At 47.0% G+C, this 27,781-nt stretch overlaps 1 protein-coding gene across 1 annotated transcript; it reads left to right on the plus strand.

Annotated features, from left to right (window-relative positions):
- Window positions 1-23,315: 23,315 nt before the first annotated feature.
- On the plus strand, window positions 23,316-24,829 carry LOC123066321 (uncharacterized). The gene is made up of 2 exons (XM_044489429.1): window positions 23,316-24,252; window positions 24,372-24,829. Exons 1-2 carry the CDS (start codon window positions 23,422-23,424, stop codon window positions 24,396-24,398), a joined length of 858 nt encoding a protein of 285 aa, XP_044345364.1. The 5' UTR covers window positions 23,316-23,421; the 3' UTR covers window positions 24,399-24,829.
- The last annotated feature ends 2,952 nt before the right edge of the window (window positions 24,830-27,781 follow it).

A 27,781-nucleotide genomic window follows, 5' to 3' on the forward strand; every position in this document is an offset into this window, starting at 1 on the left:
TCCGTTTCTAAATATAGGTCCTCTTAGAGGTTTCAATATTTACTACATACGGATGTATATAGACATATTTTAAAGTATTAGTTTACTCATTTTGCTCCGTATGTAGTTCATATTAAAATATCTAAAAAGACATATATTTAGAAACGGAAGAAGTATCACCAAAGATATTATCTTTAAAAAATGATATATATTTTTTGCTAGTGTTGAACGATTGATATACGGATGTATATTGAGGTTGTCGACAAGCAACCCAAGGGGATGGAGTCCCTTGCATTGTTGATCCAAGTTGACTTCAAGCCGGGCTCTCCTTATGAGTCAATTTACTTCATCTATGATGATCCCTAGCCAGTCCATTATGCAGACTTATGTTTTCAGTTCAGTTCAATGCAGTCACACTAATATGCTTTTATGCCACCATCGGTGTTTTTTCTTTTCTTTTTGAAACAAGGCAAAAGATTTGCCATTTTCAATGATTAAGGAAGAAGGTTTAAGACAAATGACCACAAAGCGGGAGAGAAATAACTACCCTCACGGTATTACAGTACTCAAGTGGGTGGCCTTCTCTTTTATCTTGGCGACGAGCATCATCGTCGTATGAAAGCCCTTAATAATCAATTCATGGACGACCGTGCTGCCTATAATGACTGGCTTCATTAATCAGTGGCGACGCAACACCTAGTGCAACGATGATCATCTGTGCCTTATCTTTTTTCTTAAAGTCGGTAGAATTTGGCACTGTGCTACAAACTACGTACAAGCGGTTGGCTGTTCCTGAAAATGGACATTTGTTTGACTTGTCTGTCCAAGAATTTCAAAACAAAGGAAACGCCCTGCTCCTGCTCCTCTATGCGCTACTGCTGTGCTATTCTGTCTGCCAGTGCTAGCTTCATCCACCGTGCAGCACGGACAACTTTTGACCGGCCGTCGCCCGTTACTTTGTCACTGTCATTTTGCTCGTCGGGACAGAGGGATATGGTACACGATCTGATCTGTACAAGATGATTTTCTCTTTCGGAGTCATAGGATGTTTCATTTGATTTGATTTGATGGCACGGCAAGAAAGGAAATGATGCACGCCCTAGCTCACTCTTGACCGTTCCGTCGCGGCAAAATTTCGTGTTTTGACCCTTCTCGCATACAAATTCAGAATCTGACACCGGTTGAGAAAAATTTCGGGATTTGACCCTTTCGCTACAGTCACGGGTTCTGACGGTAGGGTTAGACAGGCTACCGCCAGGGGCCCTGATGGTAGGGTGCGACGGAGGGGGACGGCGGCCGTTTGCCCGAGCTGACGTGGATAAGTACCCTACCGCCAGGGACCCTGGCGGTAGGATGTCTAACCCTACCGCCAGATCCCTTGGCGGTAGGGTGTGGCTGGGTTTTTGCCTCGCAAAATTTCCGTAACGAAATATCAAAGTGCCCTCGCGGTAGGTTCACCCTACCGCCAGGGGGGTTGGCGGTAGGCTGTTGACCCTATCGTCAGGATTCGTGGCGGTAGGGTCCTGTGTTTTATGGGTTCAAGTTTAATTGCTTGTTTCTTTTCAAAATCAATATCACAAATATTAAACAATTAAACTTGGGCATCACATAAACATTAACAATACTTGAAGAACATAGACATGTCAAACGATGTTCAACTAATTAGCAAACGGAGTTCCACATAGTTTCACAAATAGCAAACACATAGTTCCACAAAATAGCAAATACATAGTTCTACGTAATTTCACAACCACTAGACAAACCAACTACAAGAGCCAAGTATCCAAGAGCAGAATTACTTGCTCCTGCTCCTCTTGGAGGTACGGTCCTCATTCCTCTTTGAACGCTCTTCAGTCTTCTTCGTGGGCCGTCGAGGAACCGGTCTATGGAAAGGGACCAGACTCAACAAATCCTTCTTCTTTGGATTCCTCTTCGGCAACTGAGATGGTTGAGATGATTGAGTAGGTGGAGGTCCATAATCTTCATCGTATTCCTCCTCCCCATTGCTCTCATCCTCCTCATCCTCCTCCTCCTCCCCTTCTTCATGTGTGGCCTCCTCATCCTCCTCCTCCTCCTCCTCCTCAACCAACCTAGACGACGAGGGAACATGGCTCGATGAGCCGATGTGACCCTGTGTGGCTATAGGCTGATAAGCTTCAACCGACCCAGCTCTAGCACACCCAAGCACTGCTAGGGAAAACCCTAATAGTAGCGCGGGTTTTGAGGCTAGCAGCAGCGCGGGTGGCCGCGCTACTAATAAGGCGCTACAGCTAACTCATAGTAGTAGCGCGGCCCTAACCCGGGCTACTACTGTTGACGATATCAACAGCGCTTTTAGTGAACGCGCTACTATTAACTAGCTGTAGCGATTTCTCCATCCCTCGCTACTGCTATATCTTTCATCATTTTCCCACTACCCCTTCCCCTTTCAGTTCTCCTTTCAGATACTAGATACTAGATACTGCTAGTAGATATCAAATTCATAAACCATTACTAGGTAGTACTCCCTTCGTTCCAAATTACTCGTCGTGGTTTTAGTTCAAACCACGACGAGTAATTTGGAACGAAGGGAGTACTAGATAACAATTTCATGCATAGTCAACATGCATCCTCAAGCAGTACAAGGTCATATCAACGGCCATCATCATATGTAGTTCTAGATGATATCGACGACGATCATCATATGTAGTTCTAGATGATATACCCACACACACACACATATGTAGTTCTAGATGATATAGCCACACACACATATGTAGTTCTAGATGATATCGAAGACAATCATCATCCTCAAGCCTGGGCGGTTGGTGTTCCTGATAGTAATTAGGATGGCCTGTCCAACACGAAGATTCTTGCCATCGAGGAATTTCTTCCACCCAACCGAGTTTAAGTGTGTGCGACCGTCCGTGTCCATGCGGTAAGTACAGGTTGTGACGGAGCCCCTTGCAGTAAGGCGTAGTCTAGCTGAGCCTTCTTCATCAGGCTCGATACCATAACTCACAGATATGCTCTTTGCCAATTTCTGAATAAGAAAAACATATCAATTAATAAATAGCCTCGCAAATAAGTACATATGGATTATCTACACTATTAATAGTTTCCTTAGATTCTACACTAATAAGCATGTGATCGAACTCTACACTAAAACATATCATCGACTAGATTCCACACAACATACCATATCATTGGACCGTACACTAAGTAAGTCACACTATTAATTTGCATTTGTAAGTATAACATACCATATCATGTTGGTCAACCATGGTATTTGTCAAGCGGGTCACGAATGGCACCCCGACAAAGTCAGCATGTGACGGAATTATGTCCCACAGGTTGGACACCTCCTCCTCACTCAGCCTTGTTCTTTGAGCTACGATGGCTTCATGAAGTGGGTCCTCATCATCTTCATCGAGTGGGTCCTCATTATCTTCATCATCTTCATCATCTTCATCATCTCCCACCAGGTTGAGATAAATGACAGCTAGCTTGGGTCTTTCTGCTCGGAAGTTGAAGCTGATCAACTCACCACCAGTAAGATGCATGCGAGCGACGAAACGGGCCCATCCATCTCCTCCAATCTGCGACATATTGCGTCCTTTCTCAACCTCCATAGTGTACGCCCCCCCAGGAGCCTCAAATGTCACAGTGTCTCCTGTCAGCTTGTTGATATTCAACCTCACATTGCATGGGACGATCTGTGTAAAATAAGCAAAATGACACACTGCAGTAATGCCAACACTAAAAATAAAATAGTTATTACATTTCATCTAATTTCTTACCGCCGCATGACGAAAACTCGGCTGGAAGTAGATGCAGAACAGCTTGCCAGTTGCAAGGCTGCTGGCGCATCTTGACTTGCACAGTCGACATAGTGGTGGTGGTGGTGGCACCATTCTTCCTAAAGCAATATGAGCAAAGGATTAACGATCAACTAAATCAAAATGTTCTAAGTGAACTAAATCAACTAGCCTACTAAATCAACTAAATCATATCAACTAAATCAAAATGTTGCATATGAACTAGCCTACTAAATCAACTAAATCAAAATGTTCTAAGTCAACTAAATCAACTAGCCTACTAAATCAACTAAATCAAAATGTTCTAAGTCAACTAAATCAACTAGCCTACTAAATCAACTAAATCAAAATGTACTAAGTCAACTAAATCAACTAGCCTACTAAATCAACTAAATCAAAATGTTCTAAGTCAACTAAAGCAACTATCCTACTAAATCAACTAAATGAAAATGTTCTAAATCAACTAAATCAACTAGCCTAATAAATCAACTAAATCAAAATGTTCTAAATCAACTAAATGAACTAGCCTACTAAATCAACTAAATCAAAATGTTCTAAGTCAACTAAATTAACTAAATGAATTAGCCTACTAAATCAACTAAATCAAAATGTTCTAAGTCAACTAAATCAACTAGCTTACTAAATCAACTAAATTATATCAACTAAATCAAAATGTTGCATATGAGCAGGAGGGAGAAGGAGGGGCGACTCGAGGAGGGAGAAGAGAGTAGGATGGAGGAGGAAGGCGGAGCGAGGAGGGGCCGGCCGGCGCGGCCAGTTGAGGGAGGACGGAGGAGGAAGGCGGAGCAAGGAGGGGCCGGCCAGCGGCGAGTGGAGAGGGAGGACGGAGGAGGAGGCCGGTACCGAGTCCAGCAAGGAGGAGGAGGTGACGGCGCGTGGCGCAGACGGAGAAGGGGCGACGGGGCCGGGTGGACCGGCGCGCGGCGCAGACGGAGAGGATTGAGTGGCTGTGTGTGAGTGGATCAGAATGGAAGAGATGGGGAGATGAATGGCTTAGCAGTAGCGCGCTTTAGGGAAAGACGCTACTGCTAAGCTATCTAGCAGCAGCGCCTTTCACAATAAAGCGCTACTGCTACGTGTCAGCATGTAAAAATAGACTTTGTTCAATATATCAAAAATACATTGATTATCAACGATCTTTTTGTTTACAATCTGATTTGTCAATATGAGTCCTCACCGGTTTAGGAACAGGTGAAGACTCATATTGCAGCCACAAATTCTACACATAGAGTTCAATGAAGATCAAGTGCTTGTCAAAGTTTGAGAAGTAACATATTTAAGGTGGTAGAAACTCTCTTCACGGAGCGAGGTGGGACTAAATTTTTGTAGGAAACTTAGCAGTAGCGCTTATCTGGGAAATGCGCTGCTACTATGCTACGTAGCAGCAGCGCGCGTCGCTATAACGCGTTGCTGCTATAACTAGCCTCGCGGCGGCCTTGTAGGAATTATAGCAGCAGCGCGTCTTTGAGAGGACGCGCTACTGCTATATTTGTCTCAGCAGCGAGTTTCGTCTGTGCGCGCTACTGCTAGTTAGCAGCAGCGAGTTATTTTGAAGCGCGCTGCTGATAAGATTCTGTGTATAGGCTTTTCCCTAGTAGTGAAGCAGCCCTACCAGCTTGCGACAATGCTTCACGAACTTCTGCACTCACTACATAATAAGTATCAGATTTATGATTGCAAGTGAACAAGATGCATCTGTTCCGATGAGGCTGAAATTGTACCTTCATCGCCCCCCTCACTTTGTCCTCTGATTATACGCTCCCGGGGGCATCACCTAGTGCATTTGAGGCTTCAAAGATGCATCTATTCAGCTCGCCGGACTGTAACGGCATAAGTCAGTCACGATGACGAATAAAATAATTTAAATACAACCGTCGGTTCAAACTTACCACTCTCTTGATGAGGGGTGCAAACTCCCTAAATCCACTATGCATGTCTCTAATGTCGGTCTAGTAGGCCTCTTCCTCGGGGTCATCCCTCTCCAGCTCCGCGATGTCTTCCGCCATCCACCGAGGCACGAAGACGGTGCTTCTAGCCATCATCGTACCACCTCATGTGTCGGCCCAGGTAAGCATCCCAGTCAGTCACTTTCCTCTCCACATCTTTACGGTACCTCCGTCGGTTCCACTCCATCACATGAGTTTTATGCTCCTCTCCCAAGTCTATGATCGACTGATTCTTCTGTCGGCTCATCCTGCAAGGCATAGGCCACAAGAAACATCATAATAAAGTCGCCACGCAATGAAATCATGGGCATGAAGAACAAGCGCGCTCACAGGTGGAACACGTGGCCGCCGGTATCCGTCGGCGGGACCAGTGGGGTATGCTGATACATCCCAAACTGCGTGGCCACGCAGTGTGGCAAGTGCCACTTGACGGCGTACACACAAATCATGGGCACGATGCACCGCCAATGACTACTGTCCGCATCGCACATCACGTTCAGATCGAAGTCCCACTCCCAGTCATGATACGGCCACCAGTTTACCTATTACATATACATTGGTAAGTTCCCACTCTCGGTCAAAAGTGGAATCAAAGAGAAAGGTGGTGAGAGAGTTCATATACCTGCGTATGCGTCGAAGCGTCCAACTCGTTGGTGTAGGTCTTGTACGAAGTCTTGTTTAGGCCCTTGTAGAGTTTGACGACGTCCCACTCGTAAGCTACGGTGGGGTGTCGAGTCTCGTCGCCGTCTTCACTATAGGCACCCCATGGGCATCTTGGCATCTTCTCTGGACGCCCCACCGGCAGCTGCTCCCACATCCAAATGGAGAGGGCCCAGACAAATCCACCCATATTGGACTTGTCTCCTATCCTCTGGGTTGCATCGTCAAGCTGCAAAACATCAAATGAGGATCAGATATAACAAAATGGCATGGACATACTTTCGTAGGTAGGCAATTAGATACTCTCTTACCGAACGGTATAGGTAGGCGAGAGATGCGGTCCCCAACTGTACCCTGCATCCCTGTCGGCTAGGAAGAACTGATACGACCAGTTGGCAGAGTTCCCGGAGATGTCTGGAAACACGACCTCGGTGAGAAGATACCACAGGTAGGCCCTCGCGTACCACTCCACAGTCGCCTCATCTGCGCCTTCGGGGCATGTCTTCCTGTGCTCCGAGATCCAGGGCAACGATACACCGGATGTACGGTTACCCTTAGCATCGGGGCAGACGCCGATGAGGGTGGTAACCCTCTGCTGCCAGTTGGTCCTCTCCACTCGCCCGGTGAGTGCATGACCCTCGATTGGCGTCGCAGTAATCATCGACCAATCCTCGAGGGTCAACGTCATCTCCCCGCATGGTAGATGGAAAGAATGGGTCTCCGGTTGCCACCGGTCAATCAAAGCTGTCAGAGCTGCGTGGACAAGCGTTGGCGGTTGACGCTTGAACTACAACATGAAACCCAACAGTCGGGCTCTCTTGAAGTACGGCATGTAGCGGTCGTCGTAGTCCATATTCCCGGCAACCCCGTGACCCCTTATACGCAGTGGCTGGAGCATCTATCAAAAAGTGGACGGCAAAAGTTAGGAACTTATTTTCATCAATCCAAAAACTATGATCAATATTTCCTTCATATTACTTACCACTCTGTTCTCTATGAAATGGGCACGATGACCCTTGTCGAACGCGTAGTCAAGCATGGAGTACCGTGGGCTGATGTTGTCCGCAAGAGGTGACCGCCTTAATAAAATTTCGTAAACAAAAGCATCATAAGCATAAGCATACATAAACAAAAAAAATGAAATTTCTTGGTTACATGAACTAGGGTTCATCTTAAGCATATTCATCCAACAACATCTACTACACATGATGGATCAAATCATATCAACATGCATCATATCAAAATAAAATCCTCCAACATGCATCATATCATCATTTTTTTAAACAATTTTTTTAAATAGAGTTCATCTTGAATGTATTTTCTCCAAACAGCATCTTCATATCATCATATCGACATGCATCATAAAACAAAACAAGTCCTTCCACATGCATTACATCATATTTTTTTAACAAAAAAATTATGAACTAGGGTTCGTCTTCACACTAACATATGAAGTATTGATTAGAGTTCATATTCAATACCACTAGTGACGAAAGAACTAAGAACTAGAACTACAATCAAGCTAAAACAATCCTAGGTGAAAAAAATTCCAATCTAATTTAAAAAATATGAGGGATTTCAAGCAAATAATGCGTCGAATCGGAAGCAAGTTTGCAAAAACTACTTGGAGGGATCAGAGGAGCTTACGTTTCCCTCTTCGGGGCCATCTCGATCCACAAAAACGATGAAGAAACGGTGAAGATCCGAGGGGGAGAGTGGAGGAGATGAGAGAGGCGGAGAGGGGCGAGGGGGGGGAGAAAGAAGACACTGCCGACGAGGAGAGGGGGAGGTGTGGGGAGATGGGCAGGGGCGCGGGGTCTCGGGCAAAATAACTGCTCGGACCCTACCGCTAGGGGTTCTGGTGATAGGGTTAGACAACCTACCGCCAGGGTCCCTGGCGGTAGGGTGCGGCGGAGGAGGACGGCAGCCGTCTCCACGTGCTGACGTGGATTAGTACCCTACCGCCAGGGACCTTGGCGGTAGGTTGTCTAACCCTACCGCCAGAACCCCTGGCGGTAAGAAAAAGGGTCAAATCCCGAAATATTTCCCAACCGGGGTCAGATCCTGAATTTGTATGCGAGAAGGGTCAAAACACGAAATTTTGCCTTCCGTCGCAACCATGTTTGACTCCGGCAACGGCCCCTCCTCGGAAGCCAACCACATTGAATAGGATGTTCTCATGATGGAGTGTGACAAGGAGTTCGTCATCCGCATCATCGTGGATGGACAGGGGCGGAAGCTTGAGCTCTGCACCCCTCCCCGGTGTAAGGGCATATTTATCCCTAAGGTGTTTTGGTGATTGATGACAATGCTTTTGCGGACTAATCGAGTGCCTTGAGTTTCTCAGACACTTCATCGCTAGGCACAAGACGGTTCGGTGCCCCTCGAAGACTATTGAAGACGGTGTTGTTCTACATTTCTTTTTGGTGGATTTGAATCGTAGGAGAGTCGTACTATTAAGCGGGGGTCTGTGTCGGAAAGGTTCGGGTGGAATCATCACGTACATGTTTCCCTCCTTATCTCCACCTTTCCCTTGCACTTTGGAGCATCCCCTGGTTATCCTCTTTGTGATTATCCTGGCTGTTATTGCTGAGCTTGCGGTAGTACTGCTCCCTGGAGCGGTAGTACCACTGGAGCCCACGGTAGTACCGCTCCTCTGGAGTCGTAGTACCGTGGCTCCCAGGCCAAGTGCCGCTGCGGTACTGTAGTAGGGGCGGATGTAATTTTTTACATCTGCGCCCCCACGGTAGTACCGCACGTCGTGCGCAGTAGTACCGTGGGAGCCCACGGTAGTACCGCTCCGCTGGAGTCGTAGTACCGTGGCCCTCATGCCTAGTACCGCTGCTTCACGGTAGTAGGAGCGGATGTAATTTTTTACATCTGCGCCTCCATGGTAGTACCGCACCTCGTGCGCGGTAGTACCGCGCGCGGCCTGGTTCAGCTGCCATACGGTAGTACCGCTCCCTAGCGGTAGTACCGCGTCGGATATTTGCACTGTTTCTTTTCCAGTGGAAGTAGGCACGGATGTATTTTTATTCATCCGCGCCCTTCATAGGCTAGGACTTTCCTGCCTTGCGGTAGTACCACAAGGGGGAATGGTAGTACCGCGCTCGCAGAAGTACTGCTCTTAGTCAGGCATGTCCTAGTCTCTGCTGCTACCGCGGAAGTACCGTGGTCCCTCACGGTAGTACCGCATGGCCTTGCGGTAGTACTGCATTCCTGGAGCGGTAGTACCGCATGTCGCACGCTGGATTTGTGGATAACGGTTGGATCTTTTCCATAACTATAAAAGGGGTGTCTCCTACCTCTAGTTGACCATCTCTTCCATCCCTAAGATCCATTGTTGCTCCAAGCTCCATTTTCGCCCGATCTCTCTCACTAGCCAATCAAACTTGTTGATTTGCTCGGGATTGGTTGAGAAGGCCCCGATCTACACTTCCACCAAGAGATATTTGATTCCCGCACTAATCCCTAGCGGATCTTGTTACTCATGGGTGTTTGAGCACCCTAGACGGTTGAGGTCACCTCGGAGCCATAGTCCATTGTGGTGAAGCTTCATGGTGTCGTTGGGAGCCTCCAATTAAGTTGTGGAGATTGCCCCAACCTTATTTGTGAAGGTTCGGTCGCCGCCTTCAAGGGCACCAATAGTGGATTCACGGCATCTCGTATTGTGTGAGGGCGTGAGGAGAATACGGTGGCCCTAGTGGCTTCTTGGGGAGCATTGTGCCTCCACACTGCTCTAACGGAGACGTACTCCCCCTCAAAAGGAATGAACTTCGGTAACACATCCTCGTCTCCACTGGCTCCACTCTTGGTTATCTCGCGCCTTTACTTTTGCAAGCTTACTTGTGTTGTATCCCTTGATTGCTTGTGTGCTTGTTGTTGTTGCATCATATAGGTTGTTCACCTAGTTGCATATCTAGACAACCTACTTTGATGCAAAGTTTAAATTGGTAAAGAAAAGCTAAAAATTGTTAGTTTCCTATTCACCCCCTCCTCTAGTCAACTATATCGATCTTTTCAATTGGTATCAGAGCCTTGTCTCTTTATTAAGGACTTTGATGTCCAAAGAGTATGGTTGACACCGTAGACCATGGGGAGGAGGAGCACTCCGGTGTGAATCCGATCTCGTCTACGGGTGATGGGGAAACTGCGGTGTCCCGTGAGGAATTCAATGTGGCCTTGGACACATTGAAAACCTCCATGACAACCACGGTAGAAAGCATGTTTAATAAACTCTTAGAAGGACTCAAACTACCTACCTCGCCATTGAAAGTGGGTGATCCCACTAACAAGGTGATGGATGCTAACTCCGACAAGGGGGAAGCTAATAGTGAGAAGGGTCCTTCTACTAGTGGTAGAAATGGCACCGGCATCTTTGCCCATGTGGAACCTCCAACTTATGGAGGACCGATTCCCTCTACTAATTTAAATCATGCCGGTACTCCACCTAAGATTGTGAAAAATGAGGATTTTGATTCTTGGGTGTATCGCTTCAAGCGTCATTTAAATCATGTGAATACTAATCTTTGGAGAATCATTGAAGAAGGTTTCTATCCACATGACCGAAGCAACTTCACCCCAAGAGAAGTGGTGGATAATCAATTCAATGAGAGTGCTCTCTTCATCATCCAAGATGCAATCCTTCCTGAAGATCTCCCTCATCTTCGACCCCACGCCATGGCCAAAGACGCATGGCAATGTGTTGTGTCTCTCTATCAAGGAAGTGCTAGCATTCAACGCTCCAACTATGAAGTGGTGCAAGATGAAGCCGATGAGTTTGCAATGAAAGAAGATGAAGAACCTCGTGAGCTCTTTCGAAGAGTGATCAAACTCGCGGTCTCACTCCGAGAACATGGGAGCAAGGACACGGATGACAATTGGATCAAGCGCAAGTTCCTCAAGGCCATGTCCTCCATCATTCGTCAAAGACCGGACTTCCACTCCATGACCTCAAGTGAAGTGTTGGATGAGTTTGTTGCAATGAGCATCTTAGACAAGACCGCCGGCAATGTGGTGCTCCATTCTCAAAGGGCAAAGAAGCCCAACCTTGCCTTGAAGGCCAAGGTTATTGTGGAAGAAGAGGAAGAAGAGGAAGATGAGGAGAGCAACCCCGAAGACATGAAATATGATTATCATGAGCACATGGCTCTTGCTTCAAGACAATTTTGGAGTAAGAAGAATTCAAGACCCAACTTCAACAAGAACAACTCAAGTGGCTTCAAGGGCAAGCAACGAGTTAGAACTTGTTTCAACTGTGGCAATGTGAGCCATTTCATTGCGGATTGTCCTTACGAGAAGCGGGAAGACAATGGTGGCAAGTTCATCCGAAAAGACAAAGCCAAGTCCTTCCCCAACAAGAACAACTTCACCAAGAAGACTCCTACTCGTGGGTTGGTGGTTCAAGAAGAATACCATGAGGATGACGATGATGATGAAAATGGAGAAGCAATGGCCATGGCCTCCGTTGCCATTGCTACCACTCCCCGGGTGTCTCTCGTTGATTCACCCAACGAGAACATCACCGCCAAGTGCCTCATGGCTAAAGCCTCTAACAAGGTAACCCCTAACATCAAAACCACCATCATTACTAATCCCTCTTTGGAGGGTTGCATTGATGAACATGAGGGGTCTAATGAGGATGTGAATGAATTTGAGTCATTTATGAGTAAGCTCAAGGGCAAATCCAAGAAGTACTTTGTTGCTCTCTTGGAACAACTTGGTGAAGCCAATGACATGATCGAGGCTCACGAAGAAACCATCTCTAAGATGGAAGGTCATAGTCGTGACTATGTCGATGAGATATCGGATCTCTCTAATGCTCTTGAGGAAGAGCGTGGGCATCATTTGACTCTTGAGGAGTCATACAACGATGACCATGCTAAGTTAAAGAAAGATCTTGATCATGCTCTTGTCGTGTCTCGTGTGCTAACTTCCGAGAAGGCTAAACTTGGGGTTGATCATGCTAGACTCAAGGAGGAGTTTGATGTACTTGACAAGGCCCACAAGGTCTTGAAGGGTGCTCATGCTAACCTCAAGGAGTCTCATGCTCAACTCCAAGTTAAGCTAACCAAGGAAAAGGCCACCTTTCCTCATATGGTATTAATTGATAATGCATATGCTACTAACCCGTGTTGTGAGCATGTGCATCTTGTGGAGGAGAATGCCAAGTTGAAGGATCAACTTAAGAAGGCCTTGTGACATGCATTCAAGGTGAGAAAACCTCAACGACCTTTTGAGCAATCGAAAGGAAGTTGTGGCCAAGAAGGGAATTGGGTTTGCACCCAAATCCAAGAATAAGAAGAAGAATGACAAGACCAAACGACCTCCTCCTCCCAAGAAAACTTTTGTGAAAGAGGGAGAGGGTGCTCCTAAGGAGAAGAAGGAAAATGTGAAAGGTGTTGATGTCAAAAAGGGCAAAACCATCTCCTCCAACAAAGCCGGCGACTTTAACCCGTCATATGTGTTGTGCCGTGCTAGTGATGGGCATGTTTATGCTAAATTTGTTGGTTCTCCTTATGAGTATATTGAATGGTCTATTTGGGTTCGTAAGACCCTTGTTACGAACATCAAAGGACCCATTACTAAATGGGTACCTAAAACCAAGCATTGATCTTGTAGGTGTTTGCTTCCGGTGGGGGATCATGGTTGCTCAATAGTGGAGCAACAAATCATATGACCGGGAGCAAGGACTTGGTGGTGGACATGCAAAAGATTCCATCTATGCCCACCAATGTCGAGTGGGGTGATGCCTCACATTCTAAGGTATTCGGTCTTGGCAAGGTTGTCATTTCTCATGATCTAACGATCGAGAAAGTCATGCTTGTTGAGTCCCTTGCATACAATTTACTTTCCGTTCATCAACTTGCACTCATGGGTTTTGCCACTTTCTTTTACATTGATACCGTGGACCTCTTGTGGAGCAAGACTCTTAAAGTAGCCTTTGTTGGGCATGTCGAGAACGGTCTCTATGTGATAAAATTTTCGGAGTGACCCACTAAGACCGCGACATGCCTAATGGCTAAAGTTGACATGGGATGGCTTTGGCATCGCCGTTTAGCCCACGTCAATATGAGATCTTTGCAAAGTCTTCTCAAGGGGGATCACGTCCATGGACTAACAAATGTTAGTTTTGCCAAAGATCGTGCTTGCAGTGCTTGTATTGAAGGAAAGCTTCATGAGAAGGCTCACCCTCCCACGACCATCATCTACTCGAAGAGACCCTTGGAGCTCCTTCACATGGATCTCTTTGGGCCCCCATCTTTTGATAGTCTTGGAGCTCAACGTCAACATGATGCAAAGATCTTGACAATAAGAAGTGACAACGGCATCGAGTTCAAGAACTACACCTTGGATGAGTTTCTTAGTGATGAGGGGATCAAGCATCAATATGCTGCACCATATACCCCTCAACAAAATGGTGTCGCGGAGAGGAATAACCGGACGTTGATGGATGCGGCAAGGACCATGATGGCGGAGTTCAAGTCTCCATACAACTTTTGGGCCGAAGCCATCAACACAACGTGTCATGCATCCAATCGGCTCTATCTCCGCAAAGGCTTGAACAAGACTCTTTATGAGATACTCACCGGTAACAAGCCCAATCTCAAGTACTTCCGGGTGTTCGGGTGTAAGTGTTTCATTCTCAAGAAAGGTGTCCGTTTGTCTAAATTTGAGGCTAGAGCTTATGAGGGCATATTTTTTGGTTATGCTACAAACTCTCATGCTTACCGTGTTCTCAACAAGTCCACTGGACTCATTGAGGAGACGTGTAACATGGAGTTTGAGGAAAATAACGGCTCCCAAGTGGAGCAAAGTGGTACTTGTGATGTAGGTGATGAAATTCCTCCCCAAGCCATAAGAAGAATGGGTATTGGTCATAGTCTACCCATTGAGGAACCCCTTGTGTCCGAAGGAGAAGGACAATGCTCCACTCAAGTGGATCCATCACCTCCCCAAGACCCACACGCTTCCGAAGAACAAAGTGAAGGCCCTCAACCTCGTGAACAAGACCAAGGACAAGATCAACCTCAAGATGGTGGTGAACCACCAAATGACATCCAAGGTCAAGTTCTCCCCCTCGAGCAAGTTCAAGATCAAGAGCAAACTCAATATTTTGAGCAAGCTCAAGACGGCGCTCAAGATAATCAAGTTAATCCTCCTCCTTCCACATCCGAGGAGGAATTAGAGCATCGTGCCGTGAAGATTGCTTCCAAGCTCACCACCAAAGGTCATCTCATGGAGAATTTGGTTGGAAGCCTAAGAAAGGGGGTAAGCACTCGTAGACAATTAGCAAACTATTGTGAGCATCACGCGTTTGTCTCTTGTGTTGAACCCCAAAAGGTCTATGAGGCGCTCGAAGATCCGGATTGACTCAATGCCATGCATGAAGAACTCAACAACTTCGAGTACAACAAGGTGTGGAGATTGGTGCCAAGGCCGTCGGGGAACCACAACGTCATTGGAACCAAGTGGATATTCAAGAACAAGCAAGATGCTCATGGGAACATCATTCGCAACAAGGCAAGATTGGTAGCACAAAGCTACTCCCAAGTCGAGGGTATCGACTACGGTGAAACCTTTGCTCCTGTTGCTTGCCTTGAATCCATATGTTTGTTGATTGCTTATGCTTCCCATCACAACTTTAAGTTGCAACAAATGGATGTGAAAAGTGCTTTTCTTAATGGTCCTATTAATGAGTTGGTCTATGTCAAGCAACCCCCCGGGTTTGAGGATCCCTACTTCCCGGATCATGTGTATCAACTCGATAAGGCACTCTATGGCCTTAAACAAGCCCCACATGCGTGGTATGACAACCTTACCGAGTTGTTACAAGATCGTGGATTTGAGGGGGGCAAATCGATCCCACTCTTTTTACTAAGAAGGTCAAAGAGGAGTTGTTTGTATGCCAACTATATGTTGATGATATTATCTTTGGTTCCCCTAACAAAGCTTTCAATGAGGAATTTGCCGCTCTCATGACCTCCAAGTTCAAGATGTCTTTGATGGGAGAGTTGAAGTTCTTCCTTGGTTTTGATATTAAACAAAGAAGAGAAGGTACCTTCATCAACCAAGCCAAATACACTCAAGACATGCTAAAAAGATTCAAGCTAAGTGATGTCAAGCCGGCTTCTACTCCAATGCCTACCAAGTGCCAACTTGACATTGATCCCAATGGTAAAGCGGTGGATCAAAAGGTATATCGCTCCATGATTAGCTCCTTGCTTTACCTTTGTGCATCTAGACCGGATATCATGTTGAGTGTGGGAATATGTGCACGGTTTCAAGCCGCACCGAAGGAAAGCCACTATGTGGCGGTCAAGCGAATCTTTCGATATTTGGATCATAACCCAAACTTTGGCTTATGGTACCCAAGAGGAGCAAACTTCAAGCTTGAAGGATATACGGATTCCGATTGGGCGGGAGACAAAGTGGATAGGAAGTCCACTTCCGGAGGGTGCCAATTTCTTGGTTGCTCTCTGGTGAGTTGGTCTTCCAAAAAGCAAAGTTGTGTGTCTCTCTCGTCCACCGAAGCGGAATATGTGGCGGCCGGTAGTTGTTGTGCACAACTCCTATGGGTGAGGCAAACTTTAAAGGAGTACGGTGTCATTTATGACAAAGTGCCTCTTTGGTGTGTTAATGAAAGTGCCATCAAGATATCTCTCAACCCGGTGCAACATTTCAAGACGAAGCATATTGAGATTCGGTATCACTTCATCCGGGATCACATTAGGCGAGGGGAGATCGAGCTCAAGTATGTCAACACTCATGATAACCTTGCAGATATTTTCACGAAGCCCTTGGATGAAGCAAGATTTCGCGAGTTAAGGCATGAGCTAAATATCATTGATTCGAGTAATGTGACTTGAACCATTGCACCTCCCACCACACTCAACTTGTTGTCTAGTTTAGGTGTAGGCATGGACATAGGGGGAGTGTTTTTCTCTCAATGAACTCTCCCTCTCCCCATTATGCATAAATCAATCAACTCTTTCACATTAGCCATTTTTTATGGTACTTGTGCTTCAAAGACGAGTTTTGGTCATGGGCCCAAGGATAATTCTTTGCGGTGCCATACCAACTGACTCAAACATAGGTGGCTCCGGCCACCGCCCTCTCTTTTGAGAGGTAGTGTCGCGTGGCTGCTTCTTGTTGACTTTCTGCCTTTGGGTTGTGCGTGTCCTTGTGGTGTCTCTTGTGCTCAAAGTTTCCTTGCAAAGATCTTTTTTTCTTTTCGTGTGTTTTTCTTGAGCTCACGGTACTACCGCGGCCTGCCACGGTACTACCGCTTGTGGAGAGGATGGTACTACCACCCCAGCGCGGCAATAATTTTTTACTGCCGCCTGGGAGAGCGGTACTACCGCTTTGGTGTGGTACTTCAGCCCAAGCGGTACTACCGTGATGAAGTGCGGTACTACCGTGTTGTCGCAGACGCGTGGGGATAAGGACGGGCAGGAGGAGTTCTAACTCCCCCATACCCATTCGTCAGTTTTCCCCAGTTCGTCTCTCTCTCCCTCGCTCAAGAACGGGGCCGGAGTCCATCGCCGGATCTCCGCCTCCGGCTGCTCTCCCGCGATTCCGTCCGGTGGGATCATTCCCCACCACGTGCTCTTGCCATGGAACAAGGTCTTTCCCCAAATCCCCTTCTTTTAGGCTTGTTCTCTTTGCTTCTAGGTTTGTGGGGAGATACATGTGTTCTTGAGGTTTTAGGCTAAATCTTTGCAAGAGTAGGATGTTGGAGAGTAGTATTGCGTAGGGATTATACTTGACATATTGTCCTGCGCTAGATTTGATCAACCGTAGTACCACCGTGGTTTCGCGGTTCCTCTCAGATTCAAACTTTGGTTCGGATCTGACACGGTGCGGTACTACCGCGCCACATGTGCGGTACTACCACTTGTCCGGTACTACCGCCCGTCGGGCGCGGTACTACCGCACGTGCTGCGGCACTAGGATCTTACTACCGCTCCCACCCCGGTACTACCGTTGCCTCACACGGTACTATCGCGATTTGGAGCGGTACTAAAATTTTAGTACCGCAACATCCGGCAGTACTACCGTGGGTCCAATCTATCTCATGGCAACTTTCACGTATACTTTCTATGTGTTTCTTGTGCTTTGCCGTGGTCTTTGCATTGATCCTTTTTGCTTGTCGTGTGTGTTTTGCGCTTTGTGTCTCAGGTGGTGGCTCTTGCCGTTCCAATCCCAGTCGTGACGCTGGCTCCAAGCGTCTGCGCAATCAAGGTGAAGCACCAGAGGGCTCCACTTCCCCCAAGTGCCATGTCAAGACCTCCGCTAGTAAGCACAAGGAACCCGCTAAGGGCATGGACGAGACACCCCAATCTGAGTTCATCCGTCTTAGGCAGCTCAACCCATATGTGAATCCTCGTGCTACTGTCAGAGGCAGTGAACTGTTTTGGACCAAGCAGCAGACTCTCACTTATCTGGATGTCATCAAGAACAAGCAAAATACCTACGTGGATGTCAAATGGATAGACATGCATCACCTAAGGAAGGAAAAGTTTCATGCATACTTTGGAGAAGCTCTGGACTTGGTGGAGCAGTTTGGTATTGAACATGTGATCTCTTTCCACCTTGACTATGACCCTGAGCTTATCTGTCAGTTCTTTGCCTCAGTTTACTTTCACCCTGAGGAGGAGCGGAGGATGACCTGGATGACCAATGGCCGTAAGTTGACTGCTACCTGGAAGGAGTTCATGGATCTGCTCCAGGTTCTTGATGACGGGCTCGACTCTCCCATGGGTGTTCGCCCCCATGCCAATTCTGAGTTTGCTAACAAGGACAAGATTCAGCCATTCTATGTTGAGAAGGCGCTTCCCAATGGCAAGTCGGCGTGGGTGCTCAACTCTTTTCTGGATATCATGTATCGCATCTTCCGCAACTCTCTGTTCCCTCGCATTGGTGACAAGGACAAGGTTCATGCCTATATGGTGGATATGATGCTCCTATGCAAGGAGGCTCGTGTGTCTCAGACTCAGCCACTTTATGTCTCACACATCATGTGGTGTGAGCTTCGGTTTGTGGTGTTCAACCGCAAGGTGCCTATCTATGGACCATATCTGTTTCTGTTGATCTCAAAGACTTGGGAGAAGATGTACCCTGGTGATGAGTTCCTTGCTCCAGACTGGATTCGACATGATCCCATCTGTCTCCATGTCAAGCCCAACTGGGCCAACACCACTACTCGTGCTGAGGCGTCTGCTGCTAGGAGGGCTGTTGATGAGGAGGAGGATGGAGCAGAGGATGTTGCTGAGGACCGTGCTGCTAGGTCTTCCCATAGTTCCTCTGAGCCCTCGTGGGCCAAGAAGCTGAAGGACAAGATGAAGACTCTTTTCTGTATGCAAGCTAAGGGGCAGTACAGGACTCACGTGACATCTGAGGAGAGTCGCCGCTAGGACAAGAAGATCTTGAAGCTTTATGGAGAGGACGTGTCTGGCAGTTCTGAGGATCGCATCACTCCAGAGGCTGAGTGGATGGAGAAACAAGGCTACAGGTGGACTGATTCTGAGGAGGACGTCGAGGAGACCATTCCTATCGCCGAGTCTGACGAGGAGCGTTGGGATGATTTCTCTGCTTGAGCCACCGCTTGTGTGTAGGTGTCCTCTCTGCCTTTTTGCCATCTCGATGCCAAAGGGGGAGAGAGTGTAGGGATTTGCGAGTCGTGTGTCGTGTTCGTGTTCGGTGTGTTTGCTCTCTCATTTGAACCTCGTTTCGGTTGCTTTGGGTTGCTTTCCTTCATATGGTGTAAGACATATGCACTCTATCTATCTTAGCGAGCTTGTGATTTATTGTGCTACCATTGTGCTATGCTCTTTCTTAGATGTTAGTAATCATGCCTTTGTCTCTAAAATATAGGGGGAGTGTTGATCCTAGTTTGTGTGCTATGCAGTCCAAAGCATCCATCTAGATTGCACACATCTAGGGGGAGCCCGTCTATATTCTAGAGAGGAGGGGTTTGCCTCTGCTCAATATTATCTCCTTTTTGTGCAAATCCTGTATTGTCATCAATCCACCAAAAAGGGGGAGATTGTAAGGGCATATTTATCCCTAAGGTGTTTTGGTGATTGATGACAATGCTTTTGCGGACTAATCGAGTGCCTTGAGTTTCTCAGACGCTTCATCGCTAGGCACAAGACGGTTCGGTGCCCCTCGAAGACTATTGAAGACGGCGTTGTTCTACATTTCTTTTTGGTGGATTTGAATCGTAGGAGAGCCGTACTATTAAGAGGGGGTCCGCGTCGGAAAGGTTCGGGTGGAATCATCACGTACACGTTTCCCTCCTTATCTCCACCTTTCCCTTGCACTTTGGAGCTTCCCCCGGTTATCCTCTTTGTGATTGTCCTGGCTGTTATTGCTGAGCTTGCGGTAGTACTGCTCCCTGGAGCGGTAGTACCGCAAGCACCTGCGGTAGTACCGCTGGAGCCCACGGTAGTACCGCTCCTCTGGAGTCGTAGTACCGTGGCTCCCAGGCCAAGTGCCGCTGCGGTACAGTAGTAGGGGCGGATGTAATTTTTTACATCCGCCCCCCCACGGTAGTACCGCTCATCATGCGAGGTAGTACCGCGGGAGCCCACGGTAGTACCGCTCCGCTGGAGTCGTAGTACCGTGGCCCTCATGCCTAGTACCGCTGCTTCGCGGTAGTAGGAGCGGATATAACTTTTTACATCCGCGCCTCCACGGTAGTACCGCACCTCGTGCGCGGTAGTACCGCGCGCGGCCTGGTTCAGCTGCCATACGATAGTACCGCTCCCTAGCGGTAGTACCGCGTCGGATATTTGCACTGTTTCTTTTCCAGCGGAAGTAGGCACGGATGTATTTTTATTCATCCGCGCCCTTCGTAGGCTAGGACTTTCCTGCCTTGCGGTAGTACCGCAAGGGGGAGCGGTAGTACCGCACTCGCGGAAGTACTGCTCTTAGTCAGGCATGTCCTAGTCTCTGTTGCTGGCGCGGAAGTACCGTGGTCCCTCACGGTAGTACCGCGTGGCCTTGCGGTAGTACCGCGTTCCTAGTGTAGTAGTACCGCATGTCGCAGGCTGGATTTGTGGATAACGGTTGGATCTTTTCCATAACTATAAAAGGGGTGTCTCCTACCTCTAGTTGACCATTTCTTCCATCCCTAAGCTCCATTGTTGCTCCAAGCTTCATTTTCGCCCAATCTCTCTCCCTAGCCAATCAAACTTGTTGATTTGCTCGTGATTGGTTGAGAAGGCCCCGATCTACACTTCCACCAAGAGATATTTGATTCCCCCACTAATCCCTAGCGTATCTTGTTACTCTTGGGTGTTTGAGCACCGTAGACGGTTGAGGTCACCTCGGAGCCATAGTCCATTGTGGTGAAGCTTCGTGGTGTTGTTGGGAGCCTCCAATTAAGTTGTGGAGATTGCCCCAACCTTGTTTGTAAAGGTTCGGTCGCCGTCTTCAAGGGCACCAATAGTGGATTCACGGCATCTCGCATTGTGTGAGGGCGTGAGGAGAATACGGTGTCCCTAGTGGCTTCTTGGGGAGCATTGTGCCTTCACACCGCTCTAACGAAGACGTACTTCCCCTCAAAAGGAAGGAACTTCGGTAACACATCCGCGTCTCCACCGGCTCTACTCTTGGTTATCTCGGGCCTTTACTTTTGTAAGCTTACTTGTGTTGTATCCCTTGCTTGCTTGTGTGCTTGTTTTTGTTGCATCATATAGGTTGTTCACCTAGTTGCATATCTAGACAACCTACATATCTAGACAACCTACTTTGATGCAAAGTTTAAATTGGTAAAGAAAAGCTAAAAATTGTTAGTTACCTATTCACCCCCCCTCTAGTCAACTATATCGATCATTTCACCCGGTAGCCCGTCGAGGCTCCTCCGGCCTCGCGCCCGACCACCCGCTGGCTCAACATGGCTCTTCTAGCTCCATGACGTCACCTTCGACCCCCGCTCCTCCCGACGGGCGCTGGGTGATATGGTCCCGATAACTCCATTCTCATGGCAGCTCCCTAAGCCGGAGTCGCATGCAGCATGGGTCGGATCCAACTACAGCTCTGCCTGGTCAGTGTTGGTCTTCGTTGTGAGGACGGGGACATGCCCATTCACGGCGTTCTACGCTGATCATTGACAACCATCAAGAGGGACACCTACCGCCGCCGCCGCCTCGTGGAGATCCCAGATGTTGTTGATACCTTCAAGGAGTGGTGGTTGAAGACGAGGAGCCCCCTTTCGACAGCCACACAAGCGAAGGTTTGACTCGTTGGTCATCGCCACAACATGGCTGCTTTGGAAGCAAAGGAATGCAAAGGTCTTCGATCGTCAAGAAGGATGCCTACGGCCACCGGCACATAATGCAAAAGCATTTGCGACTCAGTCTTGAGGCGTTCAGGTGCCTCGCGAAGGAGCAAGTTGTCGTCGCTTCCATTGTCGGTCGTTTCTCCAAGCAGCAGGCCAGTATGCGATGGAGTACGATGAAAGACCATTACTGTCAACTTGTTATTTCAAATAGGAATTGAGTGCCTGCTAATAAAGCTTGGGAGCCTTGGTGGGAAGAGGTTACGTGGCAAAAAATCACCACATTATGGTGAGTGACTAGCGTTCAAACTCCTTGTTGTCAAACACCTATGTTTTGCTTTGAGTTTTAGAGGCAAGTGAACCTGTAGTAAAGTGATCATTTTTCATGTTTTATTCATCATGCATGTGATGATGATGGTAATATAAATAAGGATTCACCCCCTTCCCTTTGACCCCTTCCATGCGAGCGAGTCTTCTTCCTAAGGTTTAGTTGGGGGTCTCACACATAAATATTTGTTTTTAATTAATCAAATCAATGATCAGATATAAACTTTTGAAATTCATGTATGCGAACGAAACCAACAAAAGTATGCATCATGCATGCGAACCAAACCAGCTTCAATATACATGCATGCTGGGACAGTTCGCATGCATAATGTATATACATCATGGGAATGAAACCAACAAAAATATACATCATGCATGCGAACAAAATCAGCTTCAATATACATGCATGACTGGTTTTGTTCGCATGCATGATGTATATACATCATGCGAATGAAACCAACAAAAGTGGATAGATCTTACATTGATCTATCTTTTCTTCAAGTTCACCATCTTCAAAATCCAGCTCTAAATCGCGAGTGAAAGTGGCTACTGGCCTTTTCTTTCTCTGTGTTCTTGGTCACTTAGAGAGAGCAGAGAAGCACTGAAGGTAACCAAAGAGATTCTAGAGAGAGTGCGTCTGTGCACTGAGTAGCGGCAGTACATATGAAAAGGCGAGGAGCACCTCAGTGTCGACACAACAGGTTAAAGCTCACCTACCGTAGCCTCGGATCCCAGCCTCGGTGCTGTCGTGTTAGCCGCAGTAACAGCAGCGCCGTCGGCTCGTCAGCGGCAACAGCAGTGCATGCCGCCATGCCTGGTGGCGGCAGGGCCCACCACAGCGGCCCTGTTCCGTCGCGAGTCGCCGCTCGCCGGAAATTCCTGCAATGGGTGACCTGCCGCCCGACCCTATGGCGGGAGGGCCTGCCGCCTTCGATCGTGCCGGCATGTGCCACGTGTCACTGGCGCGCCTGCCGCCACGGCCTTTTGTGCCAACATGAACTAGAGGCGGTGCTTTGAGTCAATTCCACTGTACAGGTGATCCTTCCGGACAAAAAATCTGCATTTTGAAATTTCTATGGTGATGTTACAAAAACATTCCACCTTGCATGCATTTTTCAAAATTTGAAAATCACCTACGGTGAGAGTTGTCTTGTTGTGGTAGCTGAGGAAGCACGCTACCCTTCGTCCTTGTGGATGTGCATGACGCCGGTCAAAACGAATCAATGGGCCGAGTGGGCCCATTCTGTAGAGCCAGCAGCAGGAATAGCCGCTCGACACGTGCCCCCCTCGTCCTCTTTTCACCTTCTGCCATCGCTCGCCTCCTCCAAAAGCTCCAACCTTTCTCTGCTCATCTGCTCTCCTTCACCTCCGGCCGGCATCAGAGCGAGAGAGAGAGCGAGCGACCATGGCGGCAAAGGGGAGCAAGAAGGACATCGACTCCGTCCTCATGCAGGCCATGCTGGCCGCCAAGACGGTGCGCGCCCAGCGCGACCGCCTCCTGCAGCTCCAGCAGCGCCTGCAGGAGCTCCAGGCCGACGCCGCCCCTGCCGACGCGGAGGCGGACGCCGACGCCAAGCTCAGGGAGCTCGCCTCCAACCTCTTCAAGGTCTACTACATCGGCCTGGAGGCCGGCGCCCGCATCCTCACGACCTGCATCCACCTCGCCGCGGAGAAGCGCATCCTCTTCTCCCCGCCCAACCTGGCTTTCGCAGTCATGCCCGACGAGCAGCTCCACGACGCGCTGCTCGCGCAGCAGTTCCCGGCCCGCCCCAGGTCCCAGGCCCAGGCCATCGACCGCGTCATGGCCGCCGTCCTGGCCATCAAGCTGCTGGAGGAGCACCTCCTCCCGCGCTGCGTCGAGTGCCTCATCGGCGGCGAGGCCCCCGTCCCCGGCAAGACCCCCGACTCCTCCTCGCCCGACAGCAGCCCCGACAGGGACGACGACCCGGTCGCCGCCGCCTCGGAGGCCCTCGCCAAGGCCGACCTCTCCGACGACCCGGACGCCACGGCCGCCGCCAAGTCCGTCTCCACCAAGCCCCGTCAGGGTCAGGCAGCCAGAGGCGGCGGCGGCGGCGACGTGAACAAGTCGCTCGACTACCTGTACCGCGCAAACAGGATCGCGGGCCTCGCCGTGAAGCACATCGACGTCGCCGTCGCCGTCCTCTCCCGCTTCATGGACCCCAAGAGGCTCGCCAGCCTCGCCGAGTTCTGCGACGACCACGCCTACATCTCCGAGGTCTGCCCACCAAACTCTCCAAACCTTGCTCTTTTCTTCTCCTTCCTCCTAGTCCTAGATGAAAATGATGAATCCATGGATGGATCTGACGGCCGAATCCATTTGTCCGCTTGCTGCAGGAGGGATTCTATCTAGCATCCGATTGACTACTTCACCTCATCGATCAAGCCATGCTCTCCTTATCGGTCTTCTCTTTAATTTACCATCCATCCAGACATATATGTGGTTTCAGTTCAGTTTGGTCAGATTTATCTGCTGCCATGCTCTTCTATTTGTGCTCGATTAATTCCTGGACGGCCGGGGCTATCTATCTTAGCTTCATCAGATCAATTAGTAATCAATGTAGTATGGTGATCATGTTGATTTGCATCTGATCTTATCTGTGGGACAAATGATTGAATCGAATCTCAGGAGCTATCTTAGTTAGCTTCATGTATTGTAGTAGTTCGAATGTCGTTGCTGCATCTTGTTTGTGGACGATGGAATCGAATCGCATGACAAAATTGGGATTTTGGACGTGTTACTACTATGTGTTTTAGTAATCATGTTCTCTAATGCCATTTTTCTGTTCGGATCCTAGCTAGCTTGCATCCCCAGTCTGTGAATCATGTTTTCTTCTATGTGGCGTAACAACATTCTAGTGTGTTTATCTGGGACCGTTTGCTTGATGTCCCTGTTTATCCAGAATGTCTGGCGACCTTCTGCCTTATGTCATTATGTGTGTTGTTCTGATGTCCCTACTCCCTACTGCTTCTTTTGAGTCATTATATTGAAGATGGAAGTATAGAACCAGCATACATGATCTGGAACCTTTTGATTTCAGTTGCATTGCTGATCGTAGAGGAGCTCCTGTCAGTCGCTTAGTTCATCTATGTATGCTGTCTAGTTCATTCAACCTTTTGGTATCAGTGCGGTCGGCTCAGAATCAGATTACTCTGCTGCATTCTCCAAATTTGTGTTAAATTAATTTCTGGGCGACCGTGGCTATCTTAACTAGCTTCATTAGGGGTAAATGTCGTATGCAGTGTAATGTTGGGACATACTATATGTGAGATAACTAAATCAGATCAAATTGCAATTCCAGCGTCATGTCAAAATTGGGATTTTGGACATGCTACTAATATGTGTTTAATCATTTTCCGGGATGGCATTTGCTTCGATCATACTCCCTCCGTCCAAAAAAACGTGTCCCTCAAATGAATGTATCTAGCATCAAGTTAGTGCTAGATACATCCATTTGAGGGACAACCTTGGACAAGCTTTTTCGGACGGAGGGAGTAGGATAGTAATCTAGGTTGATTAGTGAATGTGTTGACCCCCAATTCGTTAATCGTGTTCCCAATGGCGTAACAGTTATCTGTTATGGTTGTATACTGTGATGATCTATCGATGGTCACCGAGAAACTCATGGTGAATTGCATCCTTCATATGCTGGTGGTTTGGGAGTATGCATTAGTCACGGTACTCTGTCGCTTTTCCAACATGTTGTTTGGAAATTGTCTGCCTTGTCTTGGTTATTGTGTACTCCCTCCGTTTCTAAATATAATTCTCTTTAGAGATTTCAATATGGACTATATAGACGTATTTTAGAGTATAGATTCACTTATTTTGCTCTGCATGTAGTCTATATTGGAATATCTAAAAAGACTTATATTTAGGAATGGAGGGAGTAGAGTAGTAGCTAGGAAAAAAATAAGGGTGATTCAGATTAGAGTTAAATACACGTACGCTCTTGTACTTGTGTGATACACTTGCTTCATTCCTCTACTCGTGAAATGCTGAATGGATATGATGACATTTCTTTGTGACACATTTTGTTCTAAATCTTGCTATCGCCGGCGTTGTGCCACTTCATCCTCACCCAGTTGTTGTGTCCAAAAATAGAACAACAAGAGAAAATGGGTGAGGATCCTGAATTCAATCCCCATTTAGCACTAACTGAACTAATTATTCCTAATGAACAAAACCACGCATATACATGGAATGAGCGGGGGGAGAGGGGGTACCTAGGGCAGCCACGAGATATTTGATCCTATTGTTGAGCTTACATTCTCCCGTGATAATAAAAAATAAAAAAATAGTTAAAAGTTTGAAATAAAACTGAAATGTTTGCAGCAAACATGCTCATGCGTTTACATGAATAAATTATTGTGTAAAAATTAAAACAAATTTGAAATTGTGCTAAAAATAGTATTTGAATATATATTTTCAAACACAACCTTAGAGGTGGTGGAGTGGAGTTTAGAGGTGGAGTGTAGTTGGGTGAAATAGAGTAGTCCCAAACACAACCTTAGACCATGAAAGCGTTGCGACATACACTTAACAACTTTTAGAATTTGATCTAACGGTTGTCAATAACAAACATAGTATACCGAAGCTTATATTGTAGGCCTTGTGTTGTGGTAGATATCAACAAAATAGTTCAAGACTTGACATGAACTTCTCAAGAATGCACTATTTCGGGCCTGAATCTCAATCGACATGATATATGTTGGAACTAAATAAACAACAAAAGGCAGCTATTATATATAAATGTCTATTACTGTGGTAACATGTGATCTTGTTCCGAGATGATGTGGTGCTTGCAGCTAATAGATATCTACTATAGATTGAATATTAGTGTGGCTAATTTTTTCAATTAACTTATAAAATAACTTCTTGAATGCATGCAAGTTTCAAGAGTCATCATGGATGGAACATGTGTGCCTACCAAATAATTATGAATCATGAAAAAACATAAATAAATGAACTGTCCATGAAACTGAAAATCAACTATAAATGTCAACGTGCAGGGATGATGACACAATTTGAGGACAACCACACTCTCTAGAATTTGGTATTAGTTATTACTAAGAGTCTAACCTTACACATATTTGTGAGACTCGTGCATATAAAGAGTATTTTAAGGTTCCAAATTAGAAATAATATATATATATAGCACACTTTATTACATCTAGGTACCAGAAATTATTTCAAATATGAAAAATGGTTGTGTTCATTCATTTATTTTGCTTAGTTTAGATGAAATGTAGTTCAGCTAAATGTGTCAACAAACAGATTTTGATAAGCTAACAAAAAAATTATGTTGAATATAGTAGTAGATTAGCACTGCTATATTCGTTATGTAATGTAGTGCATGTAGATTTTTGGAAAAGTCAAACATTACAAACTTTGACCAAGTTTATAGAGAAAAACTATGTATGTCTACAATACGAATATATAAAATGTGAAATTACGACTTACATGTTGAATTGAATCTAATGATACATGGGTAGATCTAAATATTTTTTCTCCACAACCAGTATGTTTCCAAACTTTTATAACAAATACACAATCAGTTGAACGAAAGCAAAACTACAACTGTACGTGCTGTTGAACAACGTGTATGATGATCAGATCAGAAAAGGAGTTGCCTTGGCGATGACGTTTGGTGACTCCATGCCAAAGAGGCCCCATCCAATCCAATTGCTCGGCAGCAGCAGGCGTTTGCACTGTTCCCCGGGGCCCAAGAAAAAGAACGAAAAAGGAT

The sequence above is a fragment of the Triticum aestivum genome, chromosome 3B, assembly GCF_018294505.1.
Source record: "Triticum aestivum cultivar Chinese Spring chromosome 3B, IWGSC CS RefSeq v2.1, whole genome shotgun sequence".
In the NCBI taxonomy this organism is placed as follows: domain Eukaryota; kingdom Viridiplantae; phylum Streptophyta; class Magnoliopsida; order Poales; family Poaceae; genus Triticum; species Triticum aestivum.